Source organism: Hoplias malabaricus, chromosome 2, assembly GCF_029633855.1.
Source record: "Hoplias malabaricus isolate fHopMal1 chromosome 2, fHopMal1.hap1, whole genome shotgun sequence".
Lineage (NCBI taxonomy): Eukaryota > Metazoa > Chordata > Actinopteri > Characiformes > Erythrinidae > Hoplias > Hoplias malabaricus.
The window spans coordinates 7,045,248-7,069,047 of record NC_089801.1 but is presented as its reverse complement, the minus strand read 5'-3'; the positions used below and the strand labels follow the sequence as shown (position 1 = coordinate 7,069,047).

Genomic DNA, 23,800 nt, shown 5'->3' with positions numbered 1-23,800 from the left:
TGTGTTTTGCCCTGTGATAGCATTGTAAGTCCGGGTAGGCTCCGGACCCACCGCGACCCTGAACTGGATAAGCGGTTACAGACAATGAAGGAATGAATGAATTTTAAATATGATGTATTTCATGTCATGCCAAAGCTCACGTGGGGTGCAGGTGGCCACTGTCCGTCTTGACGGGTCTTTTCTACCCTCCCCTTCCAACTGGCTACTCTCCCTGACCGAAAAGGCAAGGTCTAATGTCCACTGACTTGTCTTCAGCCATAAAAGCAGCCATTGTACTGTCACCTACCGGCCAGGATGGTCCAGAGGTTAAGCATTTATCACAAGATATACAGAGACAGATCGGACAACACAAGGAGAGACGGAGGCAGGGACAAAAGCATAAACACAAGAGCACGAGGAACAAAATAAAACATGGAGTAACACTGAAACAAAGCAGAATCACAACAAACATGGGCAGAATATGACAGTACCCCATTGTGGGGGACCTTTTCTATTGAACAGCTAAGCTTTTTGATATTTTACCTGAATCTTATGTGAATTGCACACTTTAAAATATTAAAGTAAAAATTAGAAAGAATTTTTTTGGCTTTAAAATACGTTCAAAAATAGTCTCATTAGGGCCTACTTACTGAATATTTAATGGTCATCAGTGCTGGCTATTTTCAGGAACAGACTGACAGTAAGTGATGTGGAATACATTGTACTCATTTAATTAGAAGACAATTAAACATTACAACAGCGCAGAGCTCCCTCAAGAGCCCAACACAAGCTCAACACAAGAGCTTAGATTCATCCTTAGTGCCTTCTGTTGTGAGTTGCTCCTGATTTGAGACAAAAGTGTCTCACACAATGATCTGCCAAAAGATTAAGACAAATGCAGCCCATAAAACCTACACGATGAACAACCTAGTGGCATTCTTACACGCATTTCAGAAAGATAAATATATATTGTCTAGATTTAAGATGATTTTACTGGGCAAATGTGTTGCGGTTTTCCTCCAAGGCGAGAGTGAGTCACACACACAACCCACTACATCTCCCGTTATTGAACTTTTACCCTTCGTTTTGATCCAATCGAAGGGATTAGTGCTTTCCTTAATAGTGACACCTACACAAATGGCAGCCGCACATCTCAGAGACCACTGTGAGAGTTGAGGGTTGAAACTAAGCATCCGAGCTTGTTATTACTTCCACCAAAGCTGAGGAAGCGAGGAGGAAAAGGGAGAGGGAACAGGCCAAGGCTGGTCAAAATTCACCATGTTTCCATTACAAGGGAGAATGAGCAAAGAAGATCAAGCAGCTGGAGTTTTATGATAAAAAAAAAGTGTGTGTGTGTGTGTGCACCATGTATATATCATATTGTGGGGACATTCATGCTGAAACGTATCAATACCTTGAAAAGATAGTGAGAGAGAGGAAAAGAGAGAGAGAAAATGAAAAAGGGGGACAGAGAAAAAGGGGCACAATTGGAAAGAGAGAGAAATGACCAGTGAAGGGAAAGAAAAGAGGAGACAGGGAAAACTTGAGAGAGAGAGAGAGAGAGAGAGGAGAGAGAGAGGGGGAGAGAGGAGAGAGAGAGGAAAGAGAGAGGGGGAGAGAGGAGAGAGAGAGGAAAGAGAGAGGGGGAGAGAGGAGAGAGAGAGAGAAGGAGAGAGAGAGAGAAGGAGAGAGAGAGAGAGAGAGAGAGAGAGAGAGAAGGAGAGAGAGAGAGAAGGAGAGAGAGAGAGAGAGAGAGAGAGAGAGAGAGAGAGAGAGAGAGAAGGAGAGAGAGAGAGAGAGAGAGAGAGAAGGAGAGAGAGAGAGAGAGAGAAGGAGAGAGAGAGAGAGAGAGAGAGAGAGAGAGAGAGAGAGAGAATGTAGAGAAGGGGTACGGGGAGAGAGGTGTATTTCCACGTAAGAGCTGTTTTAAAATGCGCTTCATATGTCCACCTGAAATCATTTCATTTTCAGCCTGTATCACTGTCATGGAGGGGAGCGGACTAAGGCAGGCTGCTCTTCTGACAAACTAGATTACCCTGAAGAAGACTGAAACGTTGAACAGGGATCGTCACTGAGCCAAGGCCGATGTGTGGCATTCTGTGTCCCCTTTAATAAATTATGTAGCTCAACTTACATAACATTGCCAGGCTCCGATGCCTTCAAACCCATTTCACCTTCAGTGTGGGACTGGCTTTAATCACCTGGAAACTGCATAAAAAATGGGACATGTCCTTTGTTCGTTAATGGAATACACTTTTTAACACCAGGTTACTCTGGACTACATCACATGCACTTCCCAGTTTCACAACAGTTAGCTTATTAAACAAAACTAGCATTTTAGGATTATTAAAACCATTCATTTCTGCACCTGACACGGCCATAACCAGCCTGCAGTAAAAGCACAGCTACAGCCACGTGATGTACCCACCACTACTGCACAACCACAACAAATACAAAGGGTTCCTTGTTGATTTTTGGTTCACTGTTGGATAGTAGACTTTCCAGAGATCCAGTGTTGTTGTTTATACGCGATGTCATCCAAGGCTAGAGTCAAATTATCACAGACAAACATGTAAATGTACCAGGAAGGCACTGCACATGTGTAGACAACCTGTTTGTAAAGAAATAATCATTATATCCATCAATAATTCAATCATCTTTACTTACACTTTTCCACAAGTGAACACAGTTCTGGGGTCTCAATGATATGACTGTGACAAGGTTTAATCAAAATACCACAAGGATCCAAAAAGCAGCATTCTCCCCCTGTTCAGAATGGACGGTTTCTGTGCCATCCATTATCTGTAACCGCTGACCCATTTCAGGGTCACGGTGGGTCCAGAGCCTACCTGGAATCATTGGGTACAAGGCGGGAATACACCCTGGAGTGGGGCCAGTCCTTCACAGGGCAACACACACACATTCACACCTACGAACACTTTTGAGTCGCCAATCCACCTACCAACATGTGTTTTTGGACTGTGGGAGGAAACCGGAGCACTCGGAGGAAACCCATGCGGACACAGAGAGAACACACCAAACTCCTCACAGACAGTCACCCGGAGGAAACCCATCCAGACACAGGGAGAATACACTAACTCCTCACAGACAGTCACCCGGAGGAAACCCACGCAGACACAGGGAGAACACACCATACTCCTCACCAACAGTCACCCAGAGGGAACCCATCCAGACACAGGGAGAACACACCACACTCCTCACAGACAGTCACCCGGAGGAAACCCACGCAGACACAGGGAGAACACACCATACTCCTCACAGACAGTCACCCAGAGGAAACCCATCCAGACACAGGGAGAACACACCAACTCCTCACAGACAGTCACCTGGAGGAAACCAATGCAGACACAGGGAGAACCCACCAACTCCTCACAGACAGTCACCCGGAGCAAGAATCGAACCCACAACCTCCAGGTCCATGGAGCTGTGTGACTGCAACACTACATGCTGCACCACCGTGCTGCCCGATTTCTGTGCCTTTTCCTTTAAATTAAAATGAACTACAGTTTACTCCAGCCCTGAGTGAGCTGTAGTGAGAGGTATGTGAGCAGAAGCACTGGTTTCCCCTGTTTTTGCTCGGTGGTTCCATTTAGCTGCTGTTGTTTTTTTTCTGTTTTTGCTCTGTTTTCTTATTTCACCACTCTCCTTTTTGCCGTTCCTGCTCAATTCTCTTATTTCTCTCCACTAATGTCTGTATCTCACCCAAGCAAGACAGCATGAGTTTGGTCTATTTATTGGCTGGGGATCACTATAGTCTGCCATGAAGTACTGCTGGATGTTTTTCTAGCATCTTTTATATCTGGAATCATGTTTCTAATAGCTAATAGGCAACACAGAAACAGGGGACGCTCAGTCTGAACTGTGAGCTTTCCACAACTGTGGACTGTAGCTTTGTTTTTCAGACTCCAATATATAGGTCAGAGGAATATCTTTCCCTCTCTGTCTCTTTCACTTGAGCAATAACATCTTTTATATTTAATGACACTGCGAGAATCCTGAAAGGTTCACGTCTGCACAGTCATACAAGCGTATAGACCCTTCAGTAAACCATGAGAATTAAATTACAGAAGGACAACGTCAGTCTAAAGGACACTGTATGGCCCGCTATAAGAATGCTGTCCCAGTCAGAGCATCCATTTCTATGAAATATAAATGCCGTGGGGTCTCAAGAGTCAGGCTGTGTTTGCTGACTCTAAATTCGCTCTATAGCCACTGCAGGGTCCTTAAAAATGCATGACTTTAGCAGGTGCTCCTTTATGTTGAGTACACCTCCAACATGTAGGAAGATTCATTGAGGCAACAAGTCATAAGAGTGTTGTGGCATACGTGCAGTAACACAGTAGGCCCTTTCTGAGGCTCGGTTTTAAGAGCCGTTCTACCGAACGAAAATTACTCTTGATTCCTGCAATAATTTGATTCCGCTCTCGAGCTCCAAGACTTTATACTGCAGTCTGTTTCCAACTGCACAAAGCCAGGGTCATTTTCTTGTCATCATTTTTGCAGTTCTCCACTACGAGGCACAGGCTGATGACAGGAATCACAGACTGGAGTTTTGGAGACAGGGCGTTCTGGTAAAGATTATTGGTTTAGAATGACACACACGTCTTATTTAAAGTCTAATACATCCATTTCACTGAAAAGTTTTCTTCAAATCACTCGAAGGGCAAGTTCACCAATGCCTCAAACAGGACACAGATCAATAGCTGAGCATTCTTTATTTGAGCTTTTGTCCAATTCGTTCTTATATATATGACTGTGTATAATTACTGATTAAAATAAGCACCTCTTAGGGCCTAACTAAGTATGCAGAACAACAGATGGACTGCAATCTGTACCTGTAGAACCCCACAGTGCAGCTGTGCGGTCAGTGGAGCTCATAAAATGGACAATGAGGGTTGAAACAAGGAGGACACTTTGATGTTATGGCTGACTGAAAGCACAGACAAGACATGTCTTTACATGTCCCTCAACTGTGTCCTGGGAGAAACGGTACCTTGCAGGGGAATGGGTAAGTGTTATATCAGTTGCTGGGTTCTTTTTGATTGAAGGATAGAGGAGCTGGATGTGACAGATATGAGTCTCGGGAAAGAGCTGCCACTAAAAGTGTAACGAATACTATCAAGTTGTCATACACACTACTGTTATTAGTGTAGTGCTGCAGAAAAGGTTTACTATGTCTGGATTTATATGGAAAAATCTTTTGTGACCAAAACAATAAGCAAATGATGTAACCGTCACATTTGCGATGACATGGATACTAAACAATGCAGCAGAGAGTCAACAAAGTGTGTAACTGAAATGAATGCCATTCCAGTGCTTTCTGTCTGCAGTGATATTTAATAACTTACTTCACTGTGTGGCTTCCCACATCAAGTATGGGAACTCATATATTTGCCTGTGAGAGAGGCTTGAACTGTTAGCTAGTACACACCTGGGTTGGACAATGAAATTGAAACACCTGGTTTTAGACCACAATAATTTATTAGTGTGGTGTGGGGCCTCCTTTTGCGGCCAATACAGCGTCAATTCGTCTTGGGAATGACATATACAAGTCCTGCACAGTGGTCAGAGGGATTTGAAGCCATTCTTGTTGCAGGATAGTGGCCAGGTCTCTACGTGATGCTGGTGGAGGAAAACGTTTCCTGACTCGCTCCTCCAAAACACCCCAAAGTGTCTCAATAATGTTTAGATCTGGTGACTGTGCAGGCCATGGGAGATGTTCAACTTCACTTTCATGTTCATCAAACCACTCTTTCACCAGTCTTGCTGTGTGTATTGGTGCATTGTCGTCCTGATACACGGCACCGCCTTCAGGACACAATGTTTGAACCATTGGATGCACATGGTCCTCCAGAATGGTTCGGTAGTCCTTGGCAGCGACGCACCCATCTAGCACAAGTATTGGGCCAAGGGAATGCCATGATACGGCAGCCCAAACCATCACTGATCCACCCCCATGTTTTACTCTGGGCATGCACTCTGGTGGTACGCTTCTTTGGGGTTTCTCCACACCGTAACTCTCCCGGATGTGGGGAAAACAGTAAAGGTGGACTCATCAGAGAACAATACATGTTTCACATTGTCCACAGCCCAAGGTTTGCGCTCCTTGCACTATTGAAACCGACGTTTGGCATTGGCATGAGAGACCAAAGGTTTGGCTACAGCAGCCCGGCCTTGTGTATTGACCCTGTGGAGCTCCCGACGGACAGTTCCGGTGGAAACAGGAGAGTTGAGATGCACATTTAATTCTGCCGTGATTTGGGCAGCCGTGGTTTTATGTTTTTTGGATACAATCCGGGTTAGCACCCGAACATCCCTTTCAGACAGCTTCCTCTTGCGTCCACAGTGAATCCTGTTGGATGTGTTTCCTCCTTCTTGGTGGTATGCTGACATTACCCTGGGTACCGTGGCTCTTGTTACATCACAAAGACTTGCTGTCTTGGTCACAGATGCGCCAGCAAGACGTGCACCAACAATTTGTCCTCTTTTGAATTCTGGTATGTCACCCATAATGTTGTGTGCATTGCAGTATTTTGAGCAAAACTGTGCTCTTACCCTCTGCTAATTAACCCTTCACACTCTGCTCTTACTGGTGCAATGTACAATTAATGAAGACTGGCCACCAGGCTGCTCCAATTTAGCCATGAAACCTCCCACACTAAAATAACAGGTTTTTTCAGTTTCATTGTCCAAACCCTGTATGTATGTATATATATATATATATATATATATATATATATATATATATATATATATATATATATATATATATATATATATATATATACATATACATATATATACATACATATACATACATAGTCATATATATATGACTACATCACAGCCATTTGGAAAAGCCAACACAAAAAAGCACACACAGTGTAGTGAGCTCAAAGCTCAGACGCTATGCAGAGGAGGATAGTGATAAGGTTGAATGAGTCATTGCTATGTTTTTTACATTTGTGTTTGGGAAAAGTCAGTTGTTCAACATGATGATGATAATGTGGCTTTTCTTCCCTTTCACACTGAATAAAACATTACAAATGCCATAGATGAAGCAGGGAAAATGTACAGATATTTTGGGACACAGGCGAGCTGAAACAAGGGCAAAATATATACAAATTATATTACATTAAATCTACTACATATGGCAGATACTAGTACTGCAATCCCTGCTTCTGTTTATGTTTGTACGCCCGTCGTCTGAGTTCTTCGCTGTGAGGCGAGGCCACAGTTGGCTACTGGCTTGTGGGTCGAACGGTGGCCAGAGTGGGATCAGCAAAATATCCATTTAATGTTAAATTCATAGTGGTTGACTTGTACATAATGGTTGTCTAGTCAATGTTTGGCTTGCATGTACCAAACATGCAAATAGTTGATTTTGTTATTGTTAAATTATGGTAGCAATTCCAATAAATATAAAACACTTACGCCTATGGGCCCTACTTACGCCTATGGAGTCGTGCTGTTGCAACATGTACAGAATGAGACCTGGCAGTATCTTGCTGAAACAACCATAGACTTCCTAGTAAAAGATGCTGCCAACTTTTGTATATTGGCACCTTTGCTGTTATGTTATATTAGCTATGCTTTCTAAACCTGGCACCTGAAGATTTGGATTGGAGAACAAGTGGCAAGTCAAAGCTAATTCAGAAGCTTAACCCCCATGTCCACCCCCTCAGTCCCATCTGTAAACAGTGGGTTAAGGGTTCAATTACATTAATGGGCAATAAATACTTTGAGTGCATTAGGACTTGAATATATTTCATTGTAACAGAAGAAGCCACGACTATCTCTCCTTTAGTACTAATATAATGGGAACCAGAAACATTTTGCTTAAAATAAAATGCAAATCAACTCCTTGAGAATCTTCAGGAGTCCTTGTGTGTTTGCAGAATATATCAGGAGTGGATGAAAAGGGAAGATTCACAGGACACTTTAAAGGACAGTGTATACTTTGTTGTTATGACAGGAACCAGACACTGTTGTACTGACAGTAAGTGCAGAAACAGGTCTGATATATATCAGCTCTGCCTGTGTTGTCCAACAATTCTGGAAGAAGTGTGTATGCTACGTCTCTTGGGATAACTACCAAAGATAAATAACCTCTCAAAGAATCTTTCTCTGGCATCTTTAAAGCTCACAACATGGTCCTGGTTTACACTATACTTAAATGCTTTGGAAGAATTACACAGCATGATACTGTAAAGCCGTTCAGGGTTGGATTTGTTGTTGATCTGTTTGGATCCACAAGATTTTGATGTCGCGAGTTCAGTGTTTTCCAGTGCCATAATGTCTCTGCATTTGAGGTTCGACGTTGATCCACAGTAAGGAGCTAGCAGTCTGTGCTTGTTTGGAGGGAACAAAAAAGATCCCACATGCTGTTACAGTTCTTTTATCTATGAAGAAGGGCCACACAAAAGACACGTAAACAGAATCAGGAGGGAACAAGCGCTCCTTCTTATGGTACTGAGACACAACTGCGACAACACAACTGTAGTCTATCAATGCCATAGTGCTAGGATGCTGCCACCATGAACAAAATGGATTTCCATTTACCGCTAGTTATGTTCCAGCTTTAAGAGAGATGTAGCTGTTTCACACTCTCCACTATAGAAAATCAACAAAATGGCGGTGGCTAGAAAAACACCATTTGAATTCCGAGGATGAACACCATTTAAATTCAGTGTAATATGTAAAAAAAGACTTCCTACTGTTGCAGACTGATGTCCATGGCTGATAACCATAATAGCCAGTTATTCTCAAGATCCTCTCCTCGATGGATGCGCTGTTGATATCCTCCACTGAACGAGATGATTTCAGGTCCTCTTTGATTGACTCGTCCACTACCAAGTATTTTAGCTGCCTGAGTTGGGGGCTGATATCGGACAGCCGTCTCGGACTAACATCAGGAGACTTCCTCATGCCACTGGAGAAGAGAAGAGCACTGAGTTTATGCGGCTTGGATATTTGATTGCCATAAAATAAGTATTTTTTTCTGCCACAGTTTCTGCAGCCACCAAAAAAAATGATTTGATTTCAGATAGTCCAAATTAAATTAACTGTCTGTGTATCCTGCTTTGAATAGCGAGCAGAAAGATAGTAAGTCTTGGCGGTTAGTAAATGTGTTTGCCAGTAAAAACACTATTTTGTAGAATAAATACAGATAAAAACAGTCAAACACAACTAGATATTTTAATCTGAAACTCTCAAATGGGAAACGGTAGGGTAGGTAAAATCCAATCCTGTCAAATTGCAGTGTGGGATTTCGAGTCGCTGTTGAGAGATGGACCTGTAAGTAGAGATAGATGCAGGGGCTAATTGCCTATTCATAGATCTGTGCCTGCTGAACGAAGGGGAGAGTTACATCTAAGCCACTTTTAAAGGGGAGACTTCATGAAAAAAAAATCACTGTTCATAAATACAGGGATCTGGAGCTCCTACCAACCAACAAAATGTGAAATAAAACCGCCCAGAAATCATAAGACAAAGTGAGTTTGTATAGCGAGTAGTGCTGTATTGTTTGAGCCTTGTGGTATTCTGACAAAACATGTTAAGGCCATTGAATTGCAAATCCAAGGCTGTATTATGCAAGGTTGGTTTATTATCTTCATATATAGTTTTGATAAAAACTATATATAAATGACCTGAAGTATATTTTAAGAGCACTGCTGATTAGATGTTTTGATAGTAACAGTAAACACTGGGCTTCAGCTAACACATATTCATCAAATTGCAACAATACAAATGTTGTACTCGAACCTACCATGCAATGTATAGTCTATTTCCAGTTTGTTTTGATACTGGATATTTTTGTTTTCTGGAACCCTAGCCCACCCAACCCTCTCATAACATCACTACCAAGAGTCTGGCTGCGATACTAAATGCAGAATTCTGCATTTTCCAAATATAGCTAACATCTCAACAGCCCACTGTAACTCGCCCAGAGGCTTTTCCGCCACAGTATCACTCCGTGAACGGCGGGAAATATCGCCCCTCCGCTCGCAGAGGAGGCAGCGGGGCCGGGAGACGTTAAACGATAGTGACTACCGCTTACTCCAGCACCCTCGGTACACACAGTGGGCTACAGTCTCCATTAAGAAGAGACTGAGTAAGCTAGTGCCGTTAGTAAGTTTATTGTTAGTCTGTGGACCTGGAGAGTTTGCGGCCAGGTGGTTCCCCCGCTTCCGTCGCCTGTCGTCGTGCTGACGGTAGTTGAATTAACGGTAATAGTCGATGAAAGGTGTGCGGCAGGTTCTCTGGGGTTAGTATATGGCTATAGCCAGCGTACGTCTCCGCGAATGAATGGAAGTCTATGTAATGTCCCCACAAATCACGGAAACAAACTGTACGTGTTTGTTTGTTTGTTTTTTTCCTCTCCGAAAAAAACTGTCACTTTAGACAGAGTTTACTATGGCGCTACTGCGGTGAGCGCTTTTTTACGATATCTCAATATTCAAAACGTACATTTTTTACATCTCCAATGACCAGAAACATAGCCTGCTTCACAATTAGTACAAGTCTCCAACGGTAACACAAACTGTATTTTATGTACAGTATTTACAACATTGACTATCAGCACGAAAATCTTTGTTTGTTGAATTCAGTGATAGCCTTACATCACTGTTACAGACTAACGCCATTTACGAGTGTGAACAAGTGTTTAGAAGAGTTCACTTCGCTTCCCAAATATGATAAAACACGATAACGCTCACGACTTTACAAATCTACACAAAGCAACAGGTTATCCCGTGATGATGTGATAGAGAAATCCTTACATAGGCACCAGAGTGGTAGGTGGTCCCAGGTAACACATGCAGTCCCGACGGGGGCGTCCCACTCGGTCCCACACGGTTCCCTCTCCCTCGCCGTACATGATACCCATTAACGGAAAAAGAGCGTGTCCGCTACTCTTCTGCTACCAAACACGGCGACGACCACAAAGAACATAGTAGCACAGCCTCTCGCACCCGCAAGAGCCGTGGCATTTGCATATTTCCACGGTAGACGGTGGCAGTGCCGCACCTTGAGCCATTTTTGCGAATGCAACAGCGCCATCTAACGGTCGGCACCGTGTCATACACGTGGCTCATTCATTCAGTGCGCTCCAAACCTGGTCCAAGAACACCACTGTACTGCCTGTAAATGTTTCTTTCCCAGGTTTGAGGGGATTGTTTGTTAAATTATTACTTAAGTTAGTGTTGTTATGATCAGGGCGGGCTCTAAAATCTACTGGGACAGGGCTACTATTAACCATGTGTTCCTTTTGTTGACTAATGAAGGGATAGTTTAAGTGATTTCAGATCCTAACCACAAAGAGACTGTTTGTTTATTCCTAGGATCCAGATTCACACTTTCTTTCACTTATTTAATTGTTATGACGTGAACACTTTTGGGGGATGACAGCAAAAACAAAAAAATAGTTTACTATTATCACTATTATATCAATTAATTTCTGTCACTGATCACAGGTTTAAATGAGAGAGCAGATTGTGTGTGTGTGTGTGTGTGTGTGTGTGTGTGTGTGTGTGTGTGTGTGTGTGTGTGTGTGTGTGTGTGTGTGTTTGTGTGTGTGTGAGGATAAATGGGTGAGTGGGTGTGTAGAGTAGCAGACGTTTGCTCACTGAAAGTACCCAGGACAATATGAAGGACAGTGTGTTCTGCACCCTCTTGCTTCCTTGTATTTTACAGTCTACTGCCTTGTAGAGAACACACTGCACAAACTGGCTTAGTCCCTCTGAGAGGAACGGTGACCGCTGTCACCAAAAATAGGAGCCATCTTAAGTGCTCTAATTCCATCCTCTATATTCCGATTCATATTCCCAATAGAGCTCATGTTTAATGGATGTGCTTAAGAGATATTTTAGAAAAGAGAGGCTCATAAAGCATAGGCTGGCACTGACTACATTCTGTTCACCATACACCAAACTAGTCAGCTGTAGGTGAAGAGATTTGGGGGAAATGAAGGAACAAAGCTACACACACACACCTCACACTTTCTAGTTTTTCTGGCTTTGTTTTTCAGGTACTAATTATCATTGTAGGAGTTTGTGTGTTCTCCCAGTGTCCGCGTGGGTTTCCTCCCACAGTCCAAAATCACACGTTGGTAGGTGGATTGGCGACTTAAAAGTGTCCGTAGGAGTGTGTGTGTTGCCCTGTGAAGGACTGGCGCCCCCTCCAGGGTGTATTCCCGCCTTGCGCCCAATGATTCCAGGTCGGCTCTAGACCCACCGTGACCCTGAACTGGATACTGGATAAGCGGCTACAGATAATGAATGTATGAATGAATAATCATTGTGAATTACTTTTGCAGGTCAACATCAAAGGATTCGGGGCAGCACCAGGGCAGGTTTTGACCCTTGTGGACTCCAATACAGTTGGCTGGGATTCAGACATGACATCATACATCATACTTTGATGAATGTCAAGAATGTTTCTTAATGTTTTTGGTCAATCCTGCATCCAGCAGGTTGCCATGTCAGCAGAAAGGCTCTCTTTGCTCTAAGACTACAGTAATATTACCGTATTTCCCGTCTTTGAGTTTGTAAACCTGCATTGTCCCTCAGCAGTGTGCAAACGCAAAGCTCCCATCAAATCAGGCAGCCTATCAGGGCAAAGCACATACATGAAGGTATCGTCACGGCATTAACGTGAAGCGACTGCTCAATAGCTTGTGTAAGAGCTCCATTGTGAGCCTCAATGCTGGCTTCATGTTTTCGATCAACTGAGCCTTACATAAACAGCCTGTGTATGAAGACACATGGTGGTTCACTGTGCACAGCCCACAGTGACACAGACAAATGAACTCCTGCCAGTGTGTATCAGCGAAGCAGAACATCACTGGTGCTTTTCAGAGAGGTCAGAGTGCTCAGCGATAACATGCAATTAAGCTGGGTTCCTCAAACAGAAATCCAGCCGAGTTGGAAGTTCCAAAAGTCACCTATAAATATCAGTGTAATCAAATGTCATCCACTATTGTTGAATAAACTGTAAAGGTCATATTAATATTATTTTGAATATTAAATACTTGGTAAGTCAAATTCAGATTACTTTGTATACCCACTAAACAGAGTCCATTTCTAGGTGCTTCCAATCCCATGTGGTGTCCTCCAACCTGCATCCGCCGACTCAAAAACATGACGTGAACCCTTTTGCCTGGTCAAATCAATATTTAATGTATATGGCTTGGAAACATAGTGACAGACTCTCCCAGATTGGCTGCAGAGGAGACAGCGTGGAGAACGTGAACCAATGAGTGGGCAGCTCTGCATCCAATTACGGCCATATCCCTTTGGCCACATGTTTTGTTTTTGTTTTTTTCTTTCTTATTTTTTGAGTGAATATCAGCAGCAGAATTCTGAATACTCACTCAGGGCCAGGAAATTAGGAGTGGATTTGTACCGTACTATTATTATTATAAACATATATTTATAAATAAAGATTATCATGCAAAAATGATACTGTCTAATTTCAGTTCAATGGTTAGTAGTTAACGTATTAATCCTTTAGACCAGTGTTTCTCAACCCTGGCCCAAACAGCACCCTGCCCTGCATCCAACTCACCTGATTTCACTAATAGATTAATGAACAAGTCCTGTCAGTGTGGCAGTGGGAGTGTTAAAGCAGAGCAACCACTAAAATATGAAGGGCAGGGTGCCTTTGGGACCAGGGTTGAGTAACACTGCCTTAGACTGCTCTGTTGGTGACAGCAAATGTATTACAAGCCCAGGTTGATTACATCCTGCTGTTGCCTGTGTCTTCTTTGTGCCGTTTATGGCCATGTTCCTGGAAAGTATAATATAATTGATACAATATGATGCTATAAAGTATAATCTAAATGATACCATATGTGTTTAGAGAAGACTGTTGACATAATATTTGCCTTGGGTGTATGTATCAATTAAAATAGATTATAACAATGTTGACACACATTGGAGCAGAGGCCTGATCACAGTCTTTTTTTTTCTGTTCTTCCTTCATATGGAAGGTTTGATATCGTCACTGTCCAATTAAAAGCATGTATCTCCATTTTTCATAATGAATGGGCCAATAGAAATGCTCCAAAATGACTTTGAATAAAATCTTTTTACATTAACTTCCTGTGAAAGTTACTATTTTGGGAGATATATATTTTTATTTGGACAGCGGTGATACGGAAACTTATATGAATGGTGTCAGGCTCCATTGGTTTCAATTAAGGATAAGTGAAACTCTCCAACTGGCCTCTGGGTATTTGGCTTGGAAGGAGTAAAAGGTTCCAACCCAGCGTTAACAGTGTGATGTGGACATCAGAGCGGCTTAATAATGGTGCATCTGTAAACAGACTCGGGCCCCATAGACAGGATCAGGCTGAAGCCTGGTTTAAAAAGCCATTATGTTTTCTAAGTATGAATATTGCTACATTCATGTCACAGGCAAAATAATGTGAAATGATTTCACATTGTTAATGCACTGCAACATGACAAGGTAACACAATCGCTGTGTCAAATTGCATCCAATCCTACCTCTGTCAAAGCCATATAGGTGGTGCAGAGTATTTTGCTGAGATTACAAGTCTTATGTAGAAAGCAGCATTAGTTCTTATATCACTGCTATCAAAACTAAAACCTGAACAGAACAACAAACAATAAGAACAAGTGACAGGCAGTATTTGGACATGGCTTGTGAAGAAAGTCAGCCGCAACCTCACCAAAGCTGCTGTGTTTCACCCTGAGGGTGAGGCCTCGGACAAACAACACCCAGTAAACGAGGAACGTCCCTGGACGTTCAAAATAGGTCTAAAAGTAGTCTGTCTGTCAAGGACATATTTTAAACGTCGATGGACGTCCAAAATCCATCTTAATAAGTTTGTTAAGTGGTGACCAATCGATAACGTCAGTGGACGTCCAAAACGTGTTTTATACAAGTAATTTATTTCGGGACCAATTAATAACGTCAATGGACGTCCAAAATATGTCTAATAGTCGAGAACGTTGATTAGATGGCAGTCATCACGTTATTTCAACGTTGAATCAACATGCTAATTGTTTACTGGGCAGTTCTCGCCACAAAGGCCAAAAAACACCAGCACTTCACAGCACACAACAAATCCCCAAAATAAATCCCCAAGAACTGAGCAAGGTGGGCCCACAGTGCACGCTGGGAGATCTTCCTGAGCGTACCAAAGCCCCGCCCATAGCTATAAATCACTATCTCAAGTTCATTTCACTCCTTCAAATGTCCTCTTCATTGGAGTAATTAAGAAAACGGCAGCTGAAAGCCTAAAAATTCATAAAATCCAGTTGAAATCACAAAATTGATTTTGATAAGATCAGGTAAATGACAAATAGATATTTTCATGACTTATTGCTTAACTAATTTTTACAGTGTGGAATTGTGTTAAAAGGGACATATTCTACCAGTTTTCCGGATCTAGGATCTTAATATGATGTCTGTGGCCTGGTTTTCCTCCGTTTAACCTCAGCCTTGCGCACGCATAATCTACATAATTATCCCATCTTTTCTGAATAAAACATCACACAAACATTGATTGGGTTGTTGTATTTCCCACCAGATTAGTGTTGTGTTGGCAGGCTCCAGGTTGCTACACTAATGGGCTAATGTTCTGGAAAAGTGATATTTTTTTCACATGTCCCTTTTAATATATCATGATGACTGTACATTACTTAGAAAAATATCATGTTACATTAACTTCCACAAGTTGTATATCACCCTCCAGCACATTCAATTATGCAGAAAAGAAGACAGTAATTTTGAGCAGAAACGCTGGTGAGTTCTTTGGGCCTGAATCATCTGAGAGGAATCGAAAGAAGGTGGAAATGCGTTCTGTGGTCAGACGAGTCCATGTTTCAGCTAGTGTTTGGGGAAAAACTGATGTTGCTGAAGATGCCAAAGATGAAAACAATCATCCAAGTGGAATGGGGGCATCAAAAACCATGGTATGGGTGATCTGTAGAAATGTGAAGGGACCATTGCTTTATATTGGCATTTTGCAGAGAAGTATGCTGCCGTCTATATGCAGTTTTTTTCTCAGTAAACTCCCAGTCAGTTTCAGCAGGACAATGCCAGGCCTCATTCTACACGAGTTACAATAGTGTGGCTTTGCAGATGTAGAGTGTGTGTGCTTGACTGGCCTGTCTGCGTCCAGATCTGTGTGCTATTGAAACTGTATGGGGAATCATAAACATATGTGATATTGTCTGCTATAAAGTGGACTGACCTGGTGCTACCTTTATTTTTCCCTAAATGGATGAAACATTATTTAGCACAGTTTCTCTAAATGGGAATATTTCTGAGTGCATCTGAAACGGTGTGAGGCCGAAGGCCATATTGTCTGTTTACCTCACACTCACTAATATTACCTCACACTCACTATTATCATGTAGTTTTCCTGTTGTTTATGTTAATACATTCAGTACAGATTATGCCTATGTGATATTAAATGAAGCAAACTGCTTTAATGGCTTTAAAAGCACTAATTTGGTAGTTTCCTGTTTGGCTCCAAGCTAGTGTGTGCTGCTATTGCCATGGAAACGGGAGCAGTAGCCTCTGGGGTTTGGAGCTCTCGGCGTACATACTGCAGTTGGACTCCGTAAAACATGGCCTGAAGATGAGTCTTTCTCTAACTCCCCTCCACATTTTCCCTTTCTCCTCATTCTGTATGTACCTTTAAACGGCGGCCTGTGCTTGTGTAGTCTACTCGTGTGTGTGTGTGAGTTTACAAGGCAATGGCAACGTATATTATTCCTGGTATAGGGGACCTTACTGTTTTCGTGTTCATGTGTGAAAGAGGCATATGTTTTGCGGAGCCAGATATAATAACTAGGGTGACCAGACGTCCTCTTTTACCCGGACATGTCCTCTGTTTTAGACTTTAAAAATGTCCGGGCGGAATTTCACAAACTCCGGGATTTTGTTTTTCTAGAGCTTACATAGAACTTCGAGAAGCGTTTGTTCACAAACTAGTCCCGCCCTCCCCTACTCCGATTGGTTCGCTTGAGTGAGAAGGGGGCGGGGTGAAGTAGCCTAAAATCTTCGGATTAGACGGTCTGACTGTAGAGCTACCGTTATTGGTCGATAACCTTCTCTGTAAACATTTAATTGGTCAGTCTGCACGTCAGTAGTAGTCGTCCCCCCCCTTCTCACATAAAATCATAAATGATTGCTGTAAGCCTGTTGTTCTTGCTTATCTCAAAAAGACAACATTAGTTACGTCATAAGAATGAAATAAATAATTTGTTATCTACATAAAACAAATAAAAATGAACTGTTTATTACAATACATTTTTGAAAAAACATGCACAAACATTTAGTTTCAAGGCTTCTTAAAAAAACAAGAAACACTTTTCTAAATATTGTTTACTTCATTGGATGTGTTTTGTTAAATCCCTGGTGCATAATGATCCAGCAGACATTATAAATCTAGCAGACATGATTAATCCATCTCCTCATCTGCCTTTAAAAAAATTGGACTGCATGAAGCCAACTAAAAAGGACAGAAGTCTTTCTCTGTAGCTCACAGAATCTCTGGTGTTAGCAGCAGTTTATATTTATCCAAACAGAGAAACAGAGAACAAGTGACTCAGTCTCAACCCTCTGGGCCTTACCAGCTCACAGCACCCTGTCTTTCAACCAGCATACCTCGGAATCAAAGAGCGGGGACCATCAGGGACCAGCAGGATGAATTTTTAATGGTTTTCCCAGAGGAGCTTTTTGAAATATATGTTTGCCCCCACCCCCCACACACTCCTTTATGACATGACAAATTCTGGACGTTTAAAGGAGCATCGAGTTATTTTTGTAGAATATGTAACTAATGTTGAGACCACATATTTAAAGAAACACCATGTAAGATTTGGGTTTTTGGCTCCTGGGGCTCCCCCTAGTGTAAATCATTTTTACAGCACTGTTCTAAAATCAATGGATAACTGGTGGTTTCCTGCCCTCCTCCAAAGGTTACATAATGCAGTTTCTGCAGTGCTGAGCCTAGAGTAGAAAAAACAGCAGCTCTATTCACTCTATTACAGGTCAGTGGATCATCACAATGACTTTAAAGATGTAATTTATAGGTAAAAATATTACGTAGTGTTCCTTTAATAACTACAGGGTGGGCCATGTATATGGATACACCTTAATAAAATGGGAATGGATGGTGAAATTAACTTCCTGTTTGTTGCACATTAGTATATGGGAGGGGGGGGGACTTTTCAAGAAGGGTGGTGACCATTTTGAAGTCGGCCATTTTGGATCCAACTTTTGTTTTTTCAATGGGAAGAAGGTCATGTGACACATCAAACTTTATTATTTCATGAGTTATTTACAAGTTTCTGACCACTTATAAAATGTGTTCAAAGTGCTGCCCATTGTGTTGGATTGTCAATGCAACCCTCTTCTCCCACTCTTCACACACTGATAGCAACACCGCAGGAGAAATGCTAGCAGAGGCTTCCAGTATCCGCAGTTTCAGGTGCTGCACATCTTGATGGTATGGTGTGGTATATGGGGTACAAAGATAGTGGGGCCATTCTTCATCAATGGAATCCTCAAGGACACTGGATATGCGAAATTGCTACATGATGATGTGTTTCCATCTTTATGCACTGAAGCTGGCACATTCCCCGAGTTTTTCCAGCAAGATGGTGCACCACCACATTATGGGTGTCAGGTCCGAGCATTCCTAGATGAACAGTTTCCTGGAAAGTGGATTGGTCGTCGTGGGCCAGTTGATTGCCCCCCAAGGTCTCCCGATCTGACCCCCTTAGACTTTTATCTTTGGGGTCATCTGAAGGCAATTGTCTATGCTGTGAAACTATGAATACTGGAAGCCTGTGCTAGCATTTCTCCTGCTCTATTGCTATCAGTGTGTGAGGAGTAGGAGAAGAGGGTTGCATTGACAATCCAACACAATGGGCAGCACTTTGAACACATTTTATAAGTGGTCAGAAACTTGTAAATAACTCATGATATAATACAGTTACGTTAAAACCAAGCACACCGTTGTTTTTATTGTGAAATTCCCAATAGGTTTGATGTGTCACATGACCCTCTTCCCATTGAAAAAACAAAAGTTGGATCCAAAATGACGGACTTCAAAATGGCCGCCATGGTCACCATCCATCTTGAAAAGTTTCCCCACTCCGATATACTAATGTGCCACAAACAGGAAGTTAATATCACCAACCATTCCCATTTTATTAAGGTGTATCCATATAAATGGCCCACCCTGTATATTTTTAGAGATGCCATTATTTTAATTTTCAGGCAGCTACGTCTGTTTTGAATGAATTGAACTTGTCATGGTGTATACAGTGTCTGAAAAGGATTGACACGTCACCTGTATTAATCTATGTACTTTATTATTGATTTAATTTGCCCCAGAGTGCTGCAGTAAGGCCCAGCAGCATTGTGTCACTTTGCTTTAGAACAAATGGAGATGAATGGAATCTGCTCTCTGGTTTTCTCTGTCAGTTACTGGGCAGTGGCTTTATTGTTTTTGACAAGCCTGCATGCCTTATTCTAGTGTCTCTCTTTCAACGATTGCTTAATCGGAAATAAATAGCAACATTTAAATGAGAAAAACAAATCCGGGGCAACTTACATCTATTTCGGAGCTTATCTTGGTGGACATTTTAGTTTACAGTTTCACTGAGGGATATGAAACGACTTTCTGAAGGATGTGTTGACAGCAGCTTGCCTAATCATGCTCCAATCTCGCAGCTATCAAAATGTCCCCTGGGACTCTTATCCAGTTTGTGTTACTGGAAATAGAGCCCTAATGAAGGCATGTAAGCTTTTTTGGACGATTCAAAGATACAAAGAAGACAATTACTTGGTATAAATAACATAATTTTCTGGTTTCTCTACGTTCCTTAGGCATGTTGTAATTTTACTATATGTCTTACAGTGAGTAGCTAGAAATAACAACCAGCTGAATTGTTGAAAACTCTGACATGGAATATTTAAAACATTCAGATATCAGACAGTGGGCGGCAGGTAGTGTCGCGGTCACACAGCTCCAGGGACCTGGAGGTTGCGGGTTCGATTCCCGCTCCAGGTGACTGTCTGTGAGGAGTTGGTGTGTTCTCCCTGTGTCTGCTTGGGTTTCCTCCGGGTGACTGTCTGTGAGGAGTGTGGTGTGTTCTCCCTGTGTCTGCTTGGGTTTCCTCAGGGTGACTGTCTGTGAGGAGTGTGGTGTGTTCTCCCTGTGTCTGCTTGGGTTTCCTCAGGGTGACTGTCTGTGAGGAGTGTGGTGTGTTCTCCCTGTGTCTGCTTGGGTTTCCTCCGGGTGACTGTCTGTGAGGAGTGTGGTGTGTTCTCCCTGTGTCTGCTTGGGTTTCCTCCGGGTGACTGTCTGTGAGGAGTTAGTGTGTTCTCTCTGTGTCCGCGTGGGTTTCCTCCAGGTGCTCCAGTTTGAAAACTCCCACAGTCTGAAAACACACATTGGTAGGTGGATTGGCAACTCAAAAGTGTACGTAGATGTGAGTGAGTGAATGTGTGTGTGTGTGTGTGTTGCCCTGTGAAGGACTGGCGCCCCCTCCAGGGTGTATCCCTGCCTTGCGTCCAATGATTCCAGGTAGGCTCTGGACCCACCGCGACCCTGAACTGGATAAGCGCTTACAGATAATGAATGAATGAGATATCAGACAGACAGACAATGTTATATACTTTCTGGAATAAAAAGGCCTTTGCATGATTTTAGCTTGTACACTTTAAACAAAGGTTCAGATTTTACCATTCACTGCCCAGTCCAGAAAGTTCATACATGAAAACTAAGCTTTAAATGTTTCTAAGTGGATCACGGTGCAGGACAGAACAGAGGCCGTTAGCATGTAATGCTCTAAAAATGATGATTAATAAAAAGGAAAGTTTATCTGAAGTTTGAAAAAAAGCATATGTGAATCTTTTTTATTATTATTATTATTATTATTATTATTATTACATGAGCGTAATCTGAACTGTCTAACATGAGTTGTACTAAGCCACATTTATACTTCTTCTGCAAATGTCTTTGTCCTTCAGGAATGTGTTATGAAACCTTTTCTTCTTTACAGTGATGAATAAAAGTATCTCTTTTATAACCCTTTCACAGAAAGTGCAGAGAACTGAAGAGCAGGCTACTCACAGTTCTCCCACATTTCACACTTCTAAAAGAGATAGCACTTCAAGGCACTGATGATCAAAGGAAAATTGAGACCACTCTTTCTGTTCCTAGTGTGAAAAGAAAGGGTTTCAAATCCCAGGGGGTAAAGAGCTACCGTCACATTCAAGTCAGTTTTAAAAGTTTTTTAAAACACATTTGATGAGTTTATTATGGATTTTATACAAGAGAAGAATATATAACAAAGTGCATCATGAACTCCTGAGCCAAAGCAAGCCCAGCATGGAAATTATTAAACATTAATTCATTCATTCATGGTCTGAAACCACTTCAGGGTTGCGGTGGGTCCGGAGTCTACCCAGAATCACTGGGCGCAAGGTAGGAACACACCCTGGAGGGGGCGCCAGGCCTTCACAGGGCGACACACACTCACACCTATGGACACTTTTGAGTCATCCATCCACCTACCTACCAACATGTGGTTTTGGACCGTGTTTTGTAACCTATAAACTTGCAACTCAATCTTAAAATTCTATGCTCTGGATTATTGCTGGGCGATACGAGTGCAAATCAATATCATGATTAATTGTACATTTTATCACAATTACAATTATTCATTCATTCATTGTCTGACTTATCCAGTTCAGGGTCACGGTGGGTCCGAAGCCTACCTGGAATCACTGGGCGCAAGGTGAGATCACACCCTGGAGAAGCACCAGTCCTTCACAAGGCCACACACACCTATGGACACATTTAAGTCGCCAATCCACCTACCAATGTGTGTTTTTGGACTGTGGGAGGAAACCGGAGCACCCGGAGGAAACCCATGCAGACACAGGGAAAACACACCACACTCCTCACAGACAGTCACCCGGAGGAAACCCATACAGACACAGGGAGAACACACCACACTCCTCACAGACAGTCACCCGGAGGAAACTCATGCAGACACGGGGAGAACACACCACACTCCTCACAGACAGTCACCCGGAGGAAACCCACACAGACACAGGGAGAACACACCACACTCCTCACAGACAGTCACCCGGAGGAAACCCACACAGACACAGGGAGAACACACCACACTCCTCACAGACAGTCACCCGGAGGAAACCCACACAGACACAGGGAGTACACACCACACTCCTCACAGACAGTCACCCGGAGGAAACCCATGCAGACACGGGGAGAACACACCACACTCCTCACCGTGCCGCCCTATTAAACATTCTGTTCTTAAAAAAGAAATGACAAGTAACTTGATTCAAAGTTTCTTTATACAACAAACTAAAGTCATGACAATGATAAAAACATTAAAAAATTAAATTCACACATTTATTGAATTTTGTTCTACATTTATATTTTGCAAAAAAACATATTTTTATATTTCTTTTAAAAATATAGGTCTGTAAAAGGTGCTTGGTTTTCTTCTGGTTTCCTCCCACTGCCAAAAATGCTGCAAACACTGCAAAAGTGTTTTTCGGCTCAGGATGCAAAGATCACCAAGAATTGGTATGAGTTTTGTGCTGGTCACAGTCCACATTTAAATCCTTTAGCCAATATTTGGTCTGTTAGAAGCTATCCGCACTGAGTGGAACAATATTGATTCTTCTTTTTGTGAAACATCTTGAGGTTTGGTCACTTATTCTGAAATAACAATAGTAAAGTGCCATTTCAATTGACATGTTACAAAAAATAAGTGATTGATTGCAAGATTATTTAACAGCTGTGAAAAACAGTAATAATAATAATTAGGAACTAGCATTCTTTAAGGATTTCATAAAATCCTAAAATGATGTTTGTTCTTGTTTCTATAAATACTTATAACTTAAAACTGTTAAGTACCTTTAATAAATGTACTCTTATTGTAAGGTGTAACCAAGCTTTTTGATATTGTTTTTTTTTTCAAAGCACACTTCCTCTGCTTTTAACTGTTTTTGTTCTCTGCAAATCTTTCAACATCTTGCCTTTTTATGCATTCCTCATGTCTCTGACTCCAAGATCAGAATGTAGACACTTTAAAAATTATACTATTTTTGGTAACATAAAGTACATTTTTATGTACTTCATGTCTGTTTTAAGCAATAATTATTTTAAGTCTAAAGGAAGACAAGCCTCATACAAAAAATAAACAAGAAAGCATTATCTTACAGCATATCTAACAGAAAGCATGTTTAGTTACAGAGTTTCCACCAACAATGCGGAAAATAACAAATAGTAATTTTTGATGAAAGTAATGTAAGGTTTGTTGGAAATGAACAGTGAGGTATAAAATGTTCATCCTTAATTTCTGTTAATTTTATTTAGTTTAATTTTTCATTCATTATCTGTAACCGCTTAGCGGTGGGTCCAGAGCCTACTTGGAATCATTGGGCGCAAGGTGGAAATACACCCTGGAGGGGGCGCCAGTCCTTCACAGGGCAACACACACTCACACAAATGAACACTTTTGAGTCACCAATCCACCTATCAACGTGTGTTTTTGGACTGTGGGAGGAAACCCACGCGGACACAGGGAGAACACACCAAACTCCTCACAGACAGTCACCCGGAGGAAACCCATGCAGACACAGGGAGAACACACCACACTCCTCACAGACAGTTACCCGGAGGAAACCCACGCACACACAGGGAGAACACACCACACTCCTCACAGACAGTCACCCGGAGGAAACCCACGCACACACAGGGAGAACACAC

The 23,800-nt window shown here is 42.1% G+C and overlaps 1 protein-coding gene across 1 annotated transcript in view; it reads right to left on the bottom strand.

Moving 5' to 3' along the window:
• slc35f3b (solute carrier family 35 member F3b) overlaps positions 1 to 10,924 on the bottom strand; it is a 73,624-nt gene extending 62,700 nt beyond the window's left edge. The window contains exons 1-2 of the mRNA XM_066662087.1: positions 10,782 to 10,924; positions 8,718 to 8,932 (exon numbers count right to left, since the gene is read on the bottom strand). Of these exons, the coding sequence (XP_066518184.1) occupies positions 8,718 to 8,932; positions 10,782 to 10,888 (322 nt within the window). The 5' untranslated portion in view covers positions 10,889 to 10,924. The remainder of the gene's footprint in view (positions 1 to 8,717; positions 8,933 to 10,781) is intronic.
• Between the last annotated feature and the right edge of the window lie 12,876 nt (positions 10,925 to 23,800).